General features: G+C 41.5%; 1 protein-coding gene across 1 annotated transcript; it reads left to right on the top strand.

The window, feature by feature from the left end:
* Positions 1 to 13630: 13630 nt before the first annotated feature.
* On the top strand, positions 13631 to 17991 carry LOC115104552 (thioredoxin domain-containing protein 6-like). Its single transcript, XM_029625910.2, has 13 exons — positions 13631 to 13759; positions 14125 to 14196; positions 14493 to 14612; positions 14703 to 14784; positions 14929 to 15005; positions 15124 to 15216; positions 15439 to 15581; positions 15820 to 16001; positions 16257 to 16401; positions 16593 to 16700; positions 16810 to 16961; positions 17190 to 17334; positions 17617 to 17991. The coding sequence occupies exons 1-13, from the start codon at positions 13634 to 13636 to the stop codon at positions 17834 to 17836; spliced, it is 1665 nt and encodes a 554-aa protein (XP_029481770.2). The 5' UTR covers positions 13631 to 13633; the 3' UTR covers positions 17837 to 17991.
* Positions 17992 to 19363: the final 1372 nt, after the last annotated feature.

Genomic DNA, 19363 nt, shown 5'->3' with positions numbered 1-19363 from the left:
TATAAGCAAGTGCAAGCAAATGAGTTGAGATGAGGTAGGCCTATTCGTTCAGCAATATCGAAATGGACAGTGACAGAAATAAATTCAATAAATAAGTTCAGATAAATTCAGCAAGATGTTGAGGCCTTCATTTTACTCTTCTTTATGTCACGAGAGCGAGAGAGACCCAGACTCAACGGTTAGCCTACCATTCGAAGTATTTTATTAGTCCTATGTGGTCTAAAAAGGAAGGATAATACAATCAAGAGGATCCACTTTTATAGACAATATACAGACGCACTGACAGAATTGTGCAAACAAAACAACCCTCGCAATATGAACTGGAATTACATGGGTCTATTACTGAACTTCTTGTTGAACAAAAATATTTAAATGGGAAGAGACTGTCACTGGCAAACATGGTTACGAGGAGGGGATACTATAATATATTGTTGTTGGGTCTGTAATTTAACACCCTCCTCGTGGAGAAAAGCACTCTAGCTAATTATAACACACAAAGTAAGAAAAACAATTAAATGCATCATTATAGCATTGCCTACAATTATTAATAAGATACTAATGAGATAGACCTATATAAGCAATATAACAATGCAGATGTACAAACTATAACAACCTGCCCGCTTGACCCTATCCCCTCCTCTCTTCTCCAGACAATCTCCGGTGACCTTCTCCCTTACCTCACCTCGCTCATCAACTCATCCCTGACCGCTGGCTACGTCCCTCCCGTCTTCAAGAGAGCGAGAGTTGCACCCCTTCTGAAAAAACCTACACTCGATCCCTCCGATGTCAACAACTACAGACCAGTATCCCTTCTTTCTTTTCTCTCCAAAACTCTTGAACGTGCCGTCCTTGGCCAGCTCTCCCGCTATCTCTCTCAGAATGACCTTCTTGATCCAAATCAGTCAGGTTTCAAGACTAGTCATTCAACTGAGACTGCTCTTCTCTGTATCACGGAGGCGCTCCGCACTGCTAAAGCTAACTCTCTCTCCTCTGCTCTCATCCTTCTAGACCTATCGGCTGCCTTCGATACTGTGAACCATCAGATCCTCCTCTCCACCCTCTCCGGCTCTGTCATAACCTCACATGGTTGGGCATCTCCGGGTGGCGCGCATGTCCCACGCTCATCACCTCAAGGGGTGACAAGACGGAGCTTCTTCCTCCCGGGGAAGGACGTCCTACCTGACAGGTCGCTCCCTGGACCAGGTGGCGTGGCGAGAATCCGTCTCCTCACCACGTGCTCTCACCACTGGTGTCCCCCAGGGCTGTCTGTTCTAGGCCCTCTCCTATTCTCGCTATACACCAAGTCACTTGGCTCTGTCATAACCTCACATGGTCTCTCCTATCATTGCTATGCAGACGACACACAATTAATCTTCTCCTTTCCCCCTTCTGACCTAGACCAGGTGGCGAATCGCATCTCTGCATGTCTGGCAGACATATCAGTGTGAATGACGGATCATCACCTCAAGCTGAACCTCGGCAAGAACGGAGCTGCTCTTCCTCCCGGGAAGGACTGCCCGTTCCATGATCTCGCCATCACGGTTGACAACTCCATTGTGTCCTCCTGTCCCAGAGCGCTAAGAACCTTGGCGTGATCCTGGACAACACCCTGTCGTTCTCAAATAACATCAAGGGAGGAAGCTGGTGGCCCGCTCCTGTAGGTTCATGCTCTACAACATCCGGTGGCAGGCCCTAGTACCCGAGAAGAGTCCACTGCCCATCACACAGGAAGCAGGCGCAAAGGTCCTAAACTCCAGGCACTTGTCATCTCCCGTCTGGATTACTGCAAAACCAAACTGGGGATCGCTGTTGGCTGGGCTCTGGGGATGAAACCTGCCTGTGCCATTAAACCCTACAAATTGGGGCTCATCCAGAACGCCGCAGCCCGTCTGGTGTTCAACCTTCCCCAAGTTCTCTGGGAGGGCGGAGGGCCAGATCACGTCACCCCGCTCCTCCTGCTCTCTCCACTGGCTTCCAGTTGAACCAAAAAGCTCGCATCCGCTACAAGACCATGGTGCTTGCCTACGGCCGTTTTGAGCTGTGAGGGGAACGGCACACTCAGTACCTCCAGGCTCTGAACCCGGGCGATCAGGCCCTACACCCAAACAAGGATCGCACTGCCCCTCTTTGTTCATCCACCTCTGGCCTGCTCGCCTCCCTACCACTGAGGAAGTACAGTTCCCGCAAAGCGGCTCAGCCCAGTCAAAACTGTTCGCTGCTCTGGCCCCCAATGGTGGAACAAACTCCTTGTCAGATCCACGACGCCAGGACAGCGGAGTCAAAAAGTCACCACCTTCCGGAGACACCTGAAACCCCACCTCAGCACGTTTTAAGGAATACCTAGGATAGGAACCAAATGAATGCAGTAATCCTTCACGGATCAACCCCTGAGGACATCAACGGTAAAAGACCTAGATGCACTATTGTAAAGTGGCTGTTCCACTGGATGGATGTCATACGATGGCGGAGGAAGAGAAGCAGCACGGGACTTTACTGAACACCTCCTTCAGGTCAGGTGAAAGCACCAATTTGTAAGTCGCTCTGGATAAGAGCGTCTGCTAAATGACTTAAATGTAAATGTAAATGTAAATGATAATGGCATATGGCCCGACGATAAGCGGTTAAGAGGCAAGGGACGAGGCGATAGCTGCATGGGTTTGATTAAGACATGAGCACGAGACTCAGACGAGAGACAGATGTAAGAACCTAAATCTCCTTCTGTGCCAGCCCTAACATGTTGTTCAGCACTTTTGAAATTGACAGCGACATAATTCAGAACATGTGCCATTCTTACAGTATTCTCCCTGTACACCAAGTCAGAACTGTAAGATAAATAACGGGGGCATATAAGCAGACAATGAAAGCTCTGACAATATTTTATCATTACATTTATCTAAAACAGGCTAAAGGCTATATGTGCACTACCATGTCAAAACTGTAGGCTATATGCTTATTCGTTCAGCAATTTAGAAATGGACAGTGACATAATTCAGAACATGGGCCGTTCTTACATTATTCTCCCTTTATACCAAGGCCGAACAGTAGGCTAAATTAACAGGGGCACATAAGCAGACAATGAAAGCTCTTACAATGGGGAAAGGTAAGCAGGCAATGAAAGCTATTACAATATTCGAGGATGACATTACTCTAAAACAGGCTATAGGCTACATACTGTATGCATCACCAAGTGGAGCTGTTCTTGAGCTGTTCTTGTCTATTAATGTTCTGTATTATGTTATGTTTCATGTTTTGTGTGGACCCCAGGAAGAGTAGCTGCTGCTTTTGCAATAGCTAATGGGGATCCTAATAAATCCCCAAAATACCAATACCAAGTCAGAACAGTAAGGTAAGTTCTAAGAGTGAAAGGAGCCACATTCTTAGGGTGATACACATAGGCTACTAACTGCTTACTATGCAAAATGCACTTAGTATTACTTTCTTAGCTACAGTATACATATCTCTCTGGCATATTACATCACTTATCCAGCAGCATACTAGACATATTTATGGACTCTCCATTGTTGTGTTGTGCTCACTTGAATAGGAAGTTGGCACGGTGGTCCTTCTTGTGGGTAAATGTCTCAATTATTTTGTCATCAAAGTCCGGCATTCTCTGGATGAAGTCATGCTGGATTGACAGCATACCAATGCATTTAACCTGTTCTGGCCCATGGAGTTGCGTGTGGAGGTTTTTATCCTTTTAAGGGTGGAAAAGTTTCTCTGTGACTCAGCGGCTGTCATCGGAGTGGTGATGATGATTTTGAGAAGAGAGACCTCAGACAAAGCCTCCTGCAGGTTGTTCTCGTAGAGTGATTTCAATAAATAAAGTGCTGTCTTTCCAGCTCATAATGCTGGTGGACAGATCCGTTTTCAGCTTATCCTGGTTACCCACAGGCCATAGCTTGGTAGCACACTGGAGTGCTGCGGTCAGAAAGGAATGTACATACTGGGGGGGAAATGAGCTGTCCACCAACTTTGCTGCAATTAAGTGATCACTTTCAGAAAACCTTTCTTGCACATGAGCAGCGATTGTATCGCATGTCTCCTTTATCACAGGTGCAGTGTTAAGTTCTCTCTGCCTTGGTTTAGTGGCATCAACATGTCCTTTGGCCAGTGCATTAGTTTGCTCGCAAATGTTTTGAACGTTTACCTTGAAGTTGTTGATTGCTCCGGTGATTCCTGCTGCATCAATGGTTCATATCTGCATTATGTTGTACAAAACATCCACCACTTGTAAGGGTCGACGCTGGAGATGAAAAGCAGGTACAGGGAGTGAACATTTAATGAAACACTATATTAAACAGAACAGGAACAGTGTCTGGACAGGGGAAAAATAACGACATCAATGCTGACACAGGGAACAAACTGAGGAGCAGACAGATATAGAGGGGGTAATCAACGAAGTAATGGAGTCCAGTTGAGTCCAGTATTGTGCAGATGCACGTAATGATGTTGACAGGTGTGCGTAATGAAGGGCAGCCTGACGTTCTCGATCTCGAGAGAGGGAGAGCGACAGCAGGCATGACACCTCTGCCATGACCAAGGAAAAGAACTCGAGGAGTTGCAGAAATGCTTCCTTCCAAACCTCTCATTGTTGAATAATGGCCGATAAACACCGATATATTTTATCTCTAATTTCTCTTCATATGACAAGGTTTGAAAAGGATTTGCCAGTAGATTGTCGACTTGATTCATGATGATGACTGCTAGCTTGCTAGCTAAGATTTTGAAAGTATGATGTTGACATGATCAGTCCAATCAAAGCTACTGTAGATATAACGTGATTTGATTTCATTCTATCTGTGGCCAATGACCTTGAGCCTGCTTGGATGGACACTTCTAATGCAACTCTATGGCAGAACTCAAAGGGCAAAAAGTTTTCAGCTCTACCAATAAGACTTGGCGGTAAAAGTAGTGTCCCCATGAGTGACAGAACACTGAGCCAAACACGGCGCAACGCTCTGTATTTTTTGCTGGCTTGTCCCACCACCACTGAAAGCACTGAGCTAGGCCGAAACACCTGCCTTTTGGAGCTGCCTTTACCCAAGAAAGCAAAAAAGAGACCATATTGGTGGTACCTGACTTTATTAACTCAATGATTTGAATTGATTTTTTTTTACATTGTTTGCAAACTGATATGTGACATGTATTAATGCAAAAACAACAAGCAAAACAAGCAACCTAAAAATGTGGGGCTCAAAAGAGCTGCCCTGAATGACGGGTCGCCACTGGTCAATAGATATAAATAATTTAAATCAGATTTTACTTGATTGGAACTGTCCGGTTACTTATGTTTAGGTCACTGGAGCTGCCTGCTGGTTTAACCATTTTAGAGCAGGCGTTCCGCTAGCAGAACCCCTCGACAACATTCTGCTGAAAAGGCAGCGAGCAAAATTCAAGTCCAATACAGCAAATGAAAGATAAACTTCTTGTTAATCTCCCCATCGTGTCCGATTTAAAAAATGCTTTACAGCGAAAGCACCACATATGATTATGTTCGATCACCGTCAAGTCAAAAAAAACAAACAGCCATTTTTCCAGCCAAAGATAGGAGTCACAAAAAGCAGAAATCTAGATAAAATTAATCACTAACCTTTGATGATCTTCATCAGATGACACTCATAGGACATCATGTTACACAATACATGTATGTTTTGTTCGATAATGTGCGTATTTATATCCAAAAATCTCAGTTTACATTGGCCGCATTACGTGTAGTAATGTTTTGATTCCAAAACATCTGGTGATTTTGCAGAAATACTCATAATAAACATTGATAAAATATACAAGTGTTATTCAAAGAATTAAAGACAGACTTCTCCTTAATGCAATCGCTGTGTCAGATTTTTTTAAAAACTTTATGGAAAAAGCATAATCTGAGAATGGTGCTCAGAGCCAAATCCTGCCAGAGAAATATCTGTCATGTTGGAGTCAACAGAAATGAGAAATAACACTATAAATATTCACTTACCTTTGATGATCTTCATCAGAAGGCACTCCAAGGAATCCCAATCCCTAAATTACTGATTTGTTCCATAAAGTCCATCATTTATATCCAATTAGCGTGTTCAGCCCAGTAATCCATCTTCATGAGGCAAGAGCACTTCGTCCAGACAAACTCAAAAGGTTCCGTGACAGGTCGTAGAAACAAGTCAAACGATGTATGGAATCAATCTTTAGGATGTTTTTAACATAAAACATCAATAATGTTCCAACCGGAGAATTCCTATGTCTGATGAAAAGCACTGTGACAAGAGCTAACTCTGTCGGGAGCTAGCGTCACGAGCCTGAGACACTCTGCCAGACCACTGACTCAAACAGGTCTCATGAGCCCCTCCTTTATAGTAGAATCCTTAAACCAGTTTCTAAAGACGGTTGACATCTAGTGGAAGCCGTAGGAAGTGCAACTTGACTCCAAACCTCAGATTTCCCACTTCCTGGTTGGATTTGTCTCAGGTTTTCGCCTGCCATATGAGTTATGTTATACTCACAGACATCATTCAAACAGTTTTAGAAACTTCAGAGTATTTTCTATCCAATAATAATAATAATATGCATATATTATAAGGTGACCAGATTTCTGAAATGAAAACCGGGGACATTTCCAGTTCGGCGGCCAATATATAATTAAAATATCCAATGTTATTATCTATTAAATAAAAAAGGGGGACAATTCCGGTTTCATGTATTTAGTCTAACAGGCACATTGTGATAGACAAAGAAAACAACTATACTACAGAAACACTATAGACAAGACAGAACTGTCCGATCTGAACAGCCATTCAGTGGTCCTGCTACAATAAGAGCAGAAGAGAACATGAGCAAAATTGAAAGAACAGACAATAAGATGCTGATGAGATTGGTAACTACATAATATACTTATACCAACCTAATCTGTATATTTCTCAGAAGAATGTATTTTCTTCAGGATTGTTCTGTCTTTGGCCAGCTTCTCCATGAACTCCTGGCAGGGGAGGTTGAAGTTTGTCTTCACAATAAGCACAGCCTTGATGGTAGGAACAGTGAACCTATTTCTTGCTGCTGTCCATAGAGCATTAATTTGGGAGAACACTCTCTCGACTGGTGCATTACCTCCAGGTAAGCACATGACAACAGAAGCTAATCTAGCCAGGTTAGTGTGTGGGATGTCATTCTCTTTGAAGTGGGTAACCACCGTGCTCCATCTCTGACTAAGCATTGTCTCCAGATGTTTTCCATTCTTCAAGCGATCCCCCCTTTAGGAACCCTTGCAGGCCAGTAACCTCGTCACACAATGCATCCTCATTGATGGTCACATTGGGGCATTTTTCCTGCAGTGTGACTGCTGCCTTCTGGATCTCTTCACGCAGAGGTTGCCTTTTTAAAAGGAGACAATGTAAACATTTTAGATTATCTGTGTGCTTTCCCCATGCTTGCAAGTAGTTCACAGCCGTAGTGAAGAATGAATGTCAAGGGTTTAAACAAACCAATTAAGAGGGGCAAGGTCCTAGCCCACCTGAAAGCACTCTCGTCTGATTTTATATTTTTTGCAAGAAACCCATCTGAAGAATAACTCTCATAGCAGACTTAAGTGTAGGTGGGTGGGGCAAGTGTATCACTCTAACTTCTCTGCCAAAACGAGAGGCACAGCGATTCTGGTACGGAAAGGAATTCCCTTTCTACATAAAACCACCCTTGCGCATAAAGAGGGTCGGTATGTGATCGCAATAGGAGAAATCCACTCTACCTCAGTAACTCTACTAAATATCTATGGGCCAAACATTGATAACCCCTCTTTTTTCAAAAGAGTCCTTGCCCTGATTCCAGATATCTCCCATACTAACCTGGTCATTGGAGGGGACCTTAACTGTGTGCTAGACCAGTATTTGGATAGATCCTCTACCCGGCGAACCCCTACCTCCTATTCAAGCGAATTCTTGAATACCTACATAAAAAATTCTAACTTATTTGATATATGGATCGCTAACCCTACGGGTAGGGAATACTCCTTTTACTCTCATGTTCACAATGTTTACACTCGAATTGACTACTTTTTGTTGGATGCTAGACTACTCCCCTATACCTGTAATGTGAGGTATCATGATATTATAATCTCGGACCACAGTCCACTCACCTTCTCCCTGAGATTGGGTGACATTGTACCAAACGAGAGGGTCTGGAGGTTGAATCCTCAGCTCCTCACAGAACCAACATTCTGTGAATATCTTAAAGACCAAATTACATTTTTCTTTGATACCAACGACAAAACAGAGACCTCCCCAGCATTATTGTGGGAAACACTGAAGGCTTATCTGAGAGGCTGTATCATCTCCTTTCAGGCTGCCAGGAGTAGGCGAAACAGAGGAAAACTGGAAGAACTGGAGGGACAAATTAACTTACTGGATAGGGAGAATGCTAGCCACCCATCTATGGAGAAACATTTAAAAAATCACCTCTTTAAAATTTGAATATAATCAGATTCTCTCAGCTAAAATTGCTAAATCTTTTCTCTATGCCAAGCAAAAATATTTTGAGTTTGGTGACAAACCACACAAATTACTCGCCAGACAACTTCGAAAAAATGTGAGTGACCGAATGATTCACAAAGTTAAATCTGCATCTGGGGAATTACTCTCTTCCCCCAAAGACATCAATGACAGATTCCGGCAGTTTTATGAGACTCTATATACTTCTAAACGTGGATCCTAACCCCTTAATTATGCAAACATTTTTGGAGGACTGTAATCTTCCTGCCCTGAACCAGGAAGATTCTAACTTCCTGAATAAGGAAATATCTCTTGATGAAATTCGAGAAACAATTAAATCTCTAAAGAGTGGCAAGACCCCGGGCCCAGATGGATACCCTGGTGAATTCTATAAAACATTCAGCAACATGCTCTCTCCCTACCTGCACAAAATGTTGGTTCAGGCCAATGAGGATGGAGCTCTCCCATCCACTTTGGACGAAGCGTTCATTACAGTTATACATAAGAAGGGTAAAGATCCAGAAGAGGTAGGGTCATACAGACCAAAATGTCTCCTTAATACAGACCAAAAGATTTGAGCAAAAACTCTGGCTAACAGGCTTAGCACTTTAATTGGCAAATTGGTCCATTTGGATCAGACTGGCTTTATCCCTAACAGAAACTCATTCTTCAATCTCAGGCGCCTCTTCAATATTATATATTCTCAGAGGTTACCCAATGTGGACCTTGCCGTCATATCTCTTGACGCCGAAAAGGCCTTTGACCAAGTTGAGTGGCCCTATCTATTCAAGGTCCTACAGAAATTTAATATTGGAGATGAGTTCATAAATTGGATCCAGCTTTTATATAGGAACCCCTGTGCCAGAATACTCACTAACCAATCACTGTCGCCCCGATTTAACCTTAACAGGGGGACAAGGCAGGGTTGTGCGCTGTCGCCTATGCTCTTCGCCCTAATTATCGAACCCCTCGCTCAGACGATTAGATCTCATGCAGCAATACACGGCTATAATACTAAAGATACTCTAAATAAGATTTCCCTATACGCAGATTACATCCTCCTCTTATGTAACAGAACCCCAGGCTAGTATCCCAGCTATTCTTGATGTGATCAATTTGTTTGGTACCTTCTCGGGATATAGAATAAATTGGAACAAGAGTGAATTAATGCCCATACGGTCGCAAAAAACCTCCTGGCTAGAACATCTCCCATTTAAGTTATCTTCAGAAAAATGTACCTACCTAGGAATTGTAGTTACCAAACAATACTCCTTACTATTTAAAGATAATTTCCCCTCTCTGATACAAAAACGCAAAGCAAACATACTATTTTGGAGAACTCTCCCAATTTCTCTGCTCGGAAGAATTAATGCCATTAAAATGGTCTTCCTCCCACAACTGCTCTACCTATATCAGAACATCCTAGTATTCATACCTAAATCCTTTCATAAACAACTGGACTCAATTGTCAATCCTTTCATCTGGGATTATAAAACACACAGGATAGGTAAAAAACACCTCTGTAAATCCAAGATGGAAGGAGGATTGTCTCTCCCAAATTTTATATTTTATTACAGGGCCGCTAACCTCCGCGTTGTTACGTTTCTGCTGGATGACGCACTTCCGGCATCCAGCTGGCTTACTATGGAGCGTGAGGAGTGTCACCCCTTCTCTATTGGCGCTGTGATTTTGTCGCCTGTCAATCTGGAGATGTCACTTTATTGTAACAATCCTATTATACATAGCACGGTGCGAATCTGGAAGCAAATTAAAGTCCACTTTGAGCTTAGACCAATGTCATTCATGCTCCCTTTCGCCAGGAATCCCTCCTTTGCCCCTTCTAATCTTGATAACACCTTTGAGCGATGGGGAGAGCTGGGGATAAGTACCATAGGGGATTTATACATAGAAGGGACCTTTGCTTCCTTTGAGTTGCTGAAGGAAACTTATAATCTTGCCAGAAGTAATTTTTTCAGATACCTACAAATTAGAAACTACGTTAGAAAACACCTCCCAACATTTGGGAATGCGTCTGTCAAACCTTCCAGGTTTGACGGATGCATAAAAATATGCCCCACCTCAGATAAACTGATATCGCGTCTATATGATGCTTTTCAATCTGTTAGCACACCTTCTACAGATGCCATCAAGGCAAAATGGGAGGAAGAACTAGGGACTGACATTTCTGTGGCAGACTGGGAAGAGAGCTTGGAGTATATCCACACATGCTCCATTAACTCCAGACATCGTCTCATACAATTCAAGGTATTACACAGATTACACTATTCCAAAACTAAACTGCATAGGATATTTCCTGATACATCCCCTACATGTGATAAATGTCAGGCTGCGCAGGGTACACTACTCCACTGCTTTGCCCTATGCTCTAGCTTGCATGGTTATTGGTGTGGAATTTTTGGGATCCTCTCTGAAGTTTTGGAGACTTCAATAGATCCAGACCCGCATCTGATAATCCTGTGAGTATCTGAGTCCCTAAACGGATTAACCAACCCCCAAAAACAACTAATCTCGTACGGTCTCATTTCGGCAAAAAAACTAATCTTGTTGTTTTGGAAAAGGAGGGAAGCGCCCTCTACCAAATTATGGCTCAGTGAATTGGCAAACACTGTACACTTAGAAAGAATTAGATATATTCTGAACAATAAATGATCAACATTTGATCAAATCTGGCAGCCTTTCCTCTCCTACTTGGACAAGTCGGCGCTGTGAATTTGTACTTATTAACGCACTCTCAATTGTAATATTTTAATCTACCTTTGGGCAGCATGGGGCGGCAGGGTAGCCTAGTGGTTAGAGTGTTGGACTAGTAACCGGAAGGTTGCAAGTTCAAACCCCCGAGCTGACAAGGTACAAATCTGTCGTTCTGCCCCTGAACAGGCAGTTAACCCACTGTTCCTAGGCCGTCATTGAAAATAAGAATTTGTTCTTAACTGACTTGCCTAGTTAAATAAAGGTAAAAAAAAAAATGTGCTGGCCCTGCCACCTGAGCAGTTGGGGGGATAAGTGTCCTCGTTTTGTCCTTGTTTTGTATTATTTGTTTTGCACCCAGGGCTCTGGGTCTTGTTGTTCCTGAATGCTCTTTTATGTTTAGATAAGGATTGTATACCTGTCTTGTGTGTGTTTAATCAAAAATATTTGAAACAGGAATAATAAATTGGCAGGCTCTGTAACCATATCTTTACTTTTCCTCCTCTGTCTCCTTCACTCTTCTTCCTATCCAGTCTTCCTCCTCTGTCTCCTTCACTCTTCTTCCTATCCAGTCTTCCTCCTCTGTATCCTTCACTCTTCTTCCTATCCAGTCTTCCTCCTCTGTCTCCTTCACTCTTCTTCCTATCCAGTCTTCCTCCTCTGTCTCCTTCACTCTTCTTCCTATCCAGTCTTCCTCCTCTCCTTCCTCTCCACTGATAATGTTATCCATGAACATTTCTAAATATATTTTCACACTACTTATAATGCCAAACCATTAAAATTGTAATCTACAAAAATATTCTCCAAATTAATTGTGCATTCATTTAATATAATCTTAATATATTTTCAAAATAGCCCGTCCACTGCATGTTTACATGTGAACGTTTTTTAACCTAGCTACCATAACAGTAGCTAGCTAACTTAGCTAGCTAACTTAACCTATTTAAAACCTTATAGACCAGATCATCTATCGATATAATATATTGTGACATTATAACATCACTAGCTTGTATCTCAATCGATTGTATCTTACCTGACTTGAAAATACATTTGTGGTGATGTTGTGGATTCACTTGACACTTGCTAGCTTCTGGCCGAGTTTTCCACTGCAGTTTTCTCTAAAACTATCGCGAGCAAGTAGTTAGTAGAAGAAGAGTGAATGAAGCTGCTATAGCGAGCAGCCCCCTCTCTTGGCCTAAACAAGCACAGCGTGATTGAGACGTCAACCGGTAGGCTCTGCTGCCCAGTCTTTCTTGCCAAGTAAAATATTTCACTTTGCGATCTGTTTTTAACGCAGTTATAAACTATAAACGGGGACATTTCCGGGGACAGGCCACCAAAAACGGGGACTGTCCCCAGAAAACGGGGAGTCTGGTCACCCTAATATATTAGCATCTGGGACAGAGTAGGAGGCAGTTCACTCTGGGCACGCTATTCATCCAAAAGTGAAAATGCTGTCCCCTATCCCAAAAAGGTTTTAAGCAAGTAATAACAGGCCAACGTTTTGTGACTGACAACGCCAATTGGTAACACATCGGCGAATCATGGATGCATAAACACTGACCAGGCTCACATAGCATGATATCAGAGTATTATCAACCAATTATTTCCCAAGAAATAACTTTGTTATTCCAAACATAGCCCAATATGATCAACGACCGACCCACAGAGTTTCTAGTCGACCCTTTCGGGCGCCGAATAGGTACAGTACACTGTACACACGTACTGTAAGGCAGAGATGGCTGTTCCAAACGTATATTTCTTACTAGCTAGCTACATTTTAATTTATCAAAGCAAGGTGTGGCCAATGACATATTTCTAGCTAGTTATGAAGTCCTAAGTCATAGCAATTGCATACTTTCAAACGGAAAGAATGTTTGAAAGAGTGACTGTTGTTACGGTAACGTTAACAGTATTATTGCTGCCAGCTGTTTAGCCTTCTGCTTACAGTATCACTGGCAACAATTGACGGTTTAACTGGCTAGCAAATCTAACGTTCGCCCGTTGCTTTTTCCCCCACAAGTTGTGATAACAAAAACCAGCCATGTGAATGAATCAATTATTATTTTAATATATTTACATTTAGAAAATGTCAAGGAAAAAGGACGTCCAAATTCAAGTAAGTTTGTCTACAACTAGCTAACGTTAACTCCCAACACATATTTATTGTTGTTCATCAGCAGTACAGTAACAGTAGCCGCAAGTCATTCTTTTAAATAAATAAATGTGTCTAAAGTACTTTACATTGTCCTTTTTAAATATCATTTTACAGATTGAAATATCTTCTGAGGAACAATGGGAGGAAGCATTGTCAGCCCCAGGACTTCTTGGTAGGCAGCTTTCAAAGGTTGTCACGTAGTAAATATGAGTTGGTTGAGTTTTCTTTAATGAGTGGTCATGCTGTCAGATAATGAACTAAGAAGCTGTCAGGCTGCTGTAGTTTTGATAGGAGGAGTAATATGCTGATATCCATGATTGTAGTAATAGAAGTCTACCAGAGATGGTGTGGGCCATGCAAGGCTGTGCAGAACATCTTCAGAAAATTGAGGAGTGAATATGGAGATGACCTGTTGCGCTTAGCTGTGGTAAGTTAAGGAATTTTCAGCTATCATCACGTCAGATTCTAATCCTGGTACACTTCTGGTAACTCTGCGCATTAAAACCTAGCCAAACTAATTCCGGTACCTGTCTGTGTGTGGGAGGTCCATGATCCAGACCCTACCAGACCAGTAGCCTGGGTGGAGGTCCAATGTCAACACCTGGGTCGTGTTTATTAAGGCATGCAACAGAAAATGTTCTAGAAAGTTTTGCAACAGGTCCCTTCAGTCTTTTTTCTTCTTTTTGTTGTGAATTGAACACAACTTCCATCTGGGCCTCTGGAAATCCATACCCTTTTTGAAAAAGAAACTGCTGTAAATTGTCATAAGTGCTCTGTTTAACTCACTTTCAGGGGGAGGCCAGCAGTTTACTTGAGTTAAGTTCACTTAAAGGGAAATGTCAACCAGTCTTCCTTTTCTACTCTGTAAGTAGTGAGCTTATAACAGCACCATAATATTGTCATGATCTTATATCACTGAATGTCAAGTTACAGACAGTGTAATTTTTTATGCATCAGAATAGTTTGACAGGTGTTATGACATATTATATGTAACTTACCCACTAACACAAGGCTGTGTTAGCACACCTATGATAATTGTGTCATAACCATGAGAATTGTCCAAAAAATATACTGTTTTTAGTTGGGATAATAAACTATTTTGACATTTGTGCTAAAAGTAAACCTTTCATTTGGCACCGTGGTGTGCTCTGCTGTTTCAGGGTGGTACATTGGTGTCAATAGTAAGAGGAGTCAATGGACCTCTTCTACAAAAAACTATGTTGGAACTGGTGGATCAAGAGAAGAAGAAGCAAGAACTGGGCTCAAAATATGTACCTGAAGTAAGAGGTTCCTAACATTGTCACCTGTAAGGGGTCTACAGACTGGTATACTGATTAGCATTTTGAACCTACCGTCAAACTTTCAAATAGGTCCACGAGCTTTTCTTAGAGGACAATCATCAAGCAAGAAAAAAGCCTCCGACGACCCAAAATGCCGACATAGAAATTGGCGGTATGTCACCAATTTCACTGCTAGAATACTGCTACATCGTTTCTTACTGTATGCATATATTTTCGTTGAACATTTTGTTGATATTAAATGGTTTGGGTAAGTTTAAATGGAGGGGATTTGAGGAAGTCTTGTGTGTGCCATTAGATCATGGAACATACCATGTGGTCATCATAAAGCCAGATGCTGTAGTAGGAGGTCAAGTGGAAGGAATCATACAAAAAGTAAGGCGTTTACTTCTAAGTGCTTCACATTAAATTCTTATAGTCTATCCTTGTTCATGTTATTGCATTTTACTTGAATATAATGGCTGCATTTAACTCACAAATGTATTGTGCATAGGCTTTAGATGCTGGTTTTTCAATTGTTGCGGAGGAGGAGAGGGTGTTGGATGAAGAGCAAATTCATGCTTTTTATAAGGAGAAAGCCAAAGAGGTGGGTGAAAGCAAGACAGAAGAACATTACTTCTTACTATGCTGCACTTGTGACAAGGAGGGTTCAGTAACACAATTGTATCAGTATCACCCAATTGCATCCAGCTACCTTAGAGCAGGAGTTTTCGTTTAACAACATGATTTTTAAATATTTTTTATTAAAAAATAAAATATATACATGACAATTTTCTCAATCTGACTAGAGTGATTTTTTATTTTCTAGCCAGCGTTTGTGAAGGCCATGTCTAGTGGGCCTGTCCACGCCTTGATTCTGTCTAAGGGAGACGAGGTGGGTGAAGGAGAGTCTCATTCATTGACAGCCATCATAGATCCTGAACACGCTGAGCTCATCCAACCAAAGAAAAGGTTTGGGTTCTTAGTGCAGTTTGCTGAGTAGATTAAACACACATGCCTGATGCACAATCGTACCACATCATGTAACCGATTGCGGATTTGAGAGGTTTGATCAAACGTACCAGAAATCAGTTAACATTTCCTTGTTTCTTTCTCTTAAAACCGGAATATTGTTTTTGTAAAATCTTACAACAACAAAAATTGCAAGCAAAATTAATACAAAGTATGTGTTTTGGGTGATCTCTCTTAGGTCAAAGATTGTACAGGACGTGGATCTGGGCATGTCAGAAAGCAGCACTGAGGTGGCTAGCAGGCAACTGGCATACTTCTTTCCCACCTTTGATTTTTCTTTAGAGATGCATGCTGGATCCAATGCAAGGATTGAAAAGACTCTTGCTCTTATTCGTCCAAGTCTTCTCAGGGAGAAAAAAGGTATCTTCTACTTTTATGTTTGACATTTTATGCCAGAAGTAAGTCCTAGCTCCTTTTATGAGTGGTTCAAAGTGGTTCAAATCTTCTTAGAGTTGCATTTTTCAGTGAACATGTTCTAAAGTCAAAACCATAAATATGCATGTCTTACTATTATTGTTTAGTAATACTAGTCATGCCAATGTGTACCTTGTTGCTCCACCTGTTCATTTCTGTACTTACTGACTGAGATTCTGGTTTGCTTTTCAACATGACAAGATGAGATCTTGAAGACTATCCATGACTCTGGCTTCCAGATAGCGATGCAGAGGGAGGTAACCCTCACAGAGGACCAGGCCAAAGAGTTCTACAAGGAGCATGAGGGCACTGACTTTTTCCCATGTCTAATTAACCATATGACCAGGTGACAAACTCCCACAATAATTTGCTTAGTAGTGATGTGGCGTGCTGAATGACAAAATAAGATTGATAGATGATCTAATATGCACAGTTTACAGTGACCAACTGTAAGGTAAATGATTGGCTACTGATTGTGGCGAATCGACAGCTTGAACTTTCTGACAGAAGTGTTTTGTTTTCCTTGTTGTATCGCAGTGGCCCCGTGTTGGCTTTGGCTTTAACTCGAGATGATGCAATCCAACACTGGAGAGGTTTACTGGGTCCAAAAGTCTTGGATGAGGCCAAAGAAAGATTCCCTGAAAGGTAGCAACTGGGGAACACTTCATTTGGATAGTCCTAGTTCATTTCATATTATTTATGTATGTTCAATTAACTGTCTCATCTCGCCACTGTAATTGTGCTTCATTCCTAGTCTGCGAGCCCAGTTTGCAATCGACAATGTGACCATCAACCAGATTCATGGCAGCTCTACTCCCGAGGAGGCTCAGAGAGATCTCAACCGCTTTTTCCCCACAGAGCACACACTGGCCGTGATCAAACCTGACTCTACACAAGAACACAAAGGTACAGTACCTGGGTCTCTGTCCTAACTTCATGGTTATTTATCCAGGCAATGTTAATATGTTTGACTCATTATGGATAGATGGTTGTTATAGGTTGTTTCAGTTTTTATGTATTTAAAGCACTCTTACAACAAATAAACTTGCAAATTGTTGTTTTAAAGAGACAAGTATTGTTTCTGTCATGACATTGAATGTCAATGAAAATTGTGGTTGTTGATCTTTATTTCAGATACCATTATGAATCAAATTAAAGAGGCTGGGTTTAGTATTTCACAAGTGAAAGAAACCAAACTGACACGAGAGATGGCAGAGGAGTTCTACAAAGATCACAAAGGGAAGGACTTCTTTAATAACCTGGTTGACTACATGTCACAGTGAGTTGACATGTTCTTTAACATTCAAGACCTGCAATCATTTGAGTTTATAGTTTGCTAGAATGAAACTTAAGTCTTGACCAGGGTTTGGATTTATTCTATTGCATTTCAGGAGATTTATTCAAATACTTATTCAACAATTGAAAAGTGCAATTTCTTTTCAATGAGAAATTGGAATTTTTGATTAACTTCCTAAATGTATCAGATTTAAATTGAACTGACCCCAACCCAGGTCTTGACATTGCATCAGCTTTAACGGCCGATTTGATTTATCTTTTGTAGAGGGCCATCTATCATGATGATCCTGAGCAAAGAAAACGCTATCGCAGAATGGAGAGAGATGATGGGGCCTGCCGATCCTGAACAGGCCATGCAAGTCAAACCCGACTCTCTACGTGCACAGTTTGCCAAAAGCATCTTGGAGAACGCCGTGCACGGCTCGTCCAATGTCCAGCACGCCATGGACAATATCAAGTTCATTTTTGGGGATATACCGTCATAAACACTGGAAAACCGATAACCCCACACATAGGTTTTTTTAATGCTTACATGTGAGTAGACTTGAAGATTGTATTGAATGGGGAGTTGGAGGGAACCTACTGTATAGGTACACTATTGTTTTAGATGTTTCCAATAATAAAATACAAATGGAATTTACTACAGATTTGAGCAGTCATGTTTTCCCCCATGGACATTTTTATGTGTTTTCATGTACTACAGATTTTGTGTTGCGGTAGACTTTTAATCTGTATTTCCATCATGAGCTTTATGTATCCTGCTCTACGCACCTCTGGGAAATGAACACCTGAGGGCGCCAAATACTTGTCCGACAAACCCTTCTGATATTTTCATACAGTATATATGCAGTGTACAAAACATGGAGAATCAGGGGAATCTAGGTGAAAGCTATGATCCCATATTGATGTCACTTGTTAAATCTACTTCAGTCAGTGTAGATGAAGGGGAGGAGACAGGTTAAATAAGGATTTTTAAGCCTTGAGACAATTGAGACATGGCTTGTTTATGGGTGCCATTCAAAGGGTAAATGGGCAAGGCAAAAGATTGAAGTGCCTTTGAACGGGGTATGGTAATAGGTGCCAGGTGCACCGGTTTGAGTGTCAAGAACTGCAACGCTGCTGGGTATTTCACGCTCAACTGTTTCCAGTGTGTATCAAGAATGGTCCACCACCCAAAGGGCATTCAGCAAACTTGACAACTGAGGGAAATAATTGGAGTTAACATGGGCAAGCATCCCTATGCCAGACGAATACTGCGGCACATAAAACCTAGCGGGAAAACCTGGTAATGGTTCAAATATTTTTTGCACCATTCATTTTTGCGTCTGGAATTGTAGAACTACTTAATTTAAGGCCTGTGTTTTGAAACTTTGGAATCAACATGGGACAGCATCCCTGTGGATCATCTTATAGAGTCCATGTCCGGACGAATTGAGACTGTTCTGAGGGCAAAAGGGGGGTGCAACTCAATAGTAGGAAGGTGTTCCTAATGTTTTGTACAGTCAGTGAATATTAATGGATGAGGAATGGATGAATTAATCTAATCCCTCTCAGCATTGTGGATGTATGCATGCAAAAAAAGTTTTATTTCCTTTATGTTCCTCATAACATGTTGGACGCTGGTCTGCATTGTACATTGTACAGAAAGAGAGGACATGAAACAGTGTACCTGCCACCATTTTAAGTTAAACTTGCAGCTATTCCATGGCATAGCAGGCCTTCATATTAGAAATACTGTATCTGATACATACAGTCCAACATAAAGTCCTTGTAAAGTAGTTTTGGTGGTCATATCTGAATTTTTGATTAATCAAAAAATGTTAGCTATTTAGAACAATATCACTTGCTATCACTTAAAATATATGGTTATTTTAAAATGTTATTTACATTTCAATAGGGTCAAGGTTCAGGACTTTTATCAAAGATATTATAGAAAAACAAAAAACCTTTCCTCTACAATTTGTACTTTTATTTTGAAGGCTAAAAACCGGATGTGCCATTCACGCATTTAG

The sequence above is a fragment of the Oncorhynchus nerka genome, linkage group LG22 (assembly GCF_034236695.1).
Source record: "Oncorhynchus nerka isolate Pitt River linkage group LG22, Oner_Uvic_2.0, whole genome shotgun sequence".
Taxonomy (NCBI): Eukaryota; Metazoa; Chordata; class Actinopteri; order Salmoniformes; family Salmonidae; genus Oncorhynchus; species Oncorhynchus nerka.
Note: the sequence above shows the minus strand (reverse complement) of the source record. Positions and strands in the feature narration are given on the sequence as shown.

What these genes read in the sequence shown, in the direction of transcription:
- LOC115104552 (XM_029625910.2), top strand. Translation starts at nt 13,634, where the DNA reads ATGCTGATATCCATGATTGTAGTAATAGAAGTCTACCAGAGATGGTGT. An exon ending in CAGTCTTCCTTTTCTACTCT is followed by an intron (nt 14,197 to 14,492) that starts GTAAGTAGTGAG and finishes CTGCTGTTTCAG; the next exon opens with GGTGGTACATTGGTGTCAAT. An exon ending in AAAGAAAGATTCCCTGAAAG is followed by an intron (nt 16,701 to 16,809) that starts GTAGCAACTGGG and finishes CTTCATTCCTAG; the next exon opens with TCTGCGAGCCCAGTTTGCAA.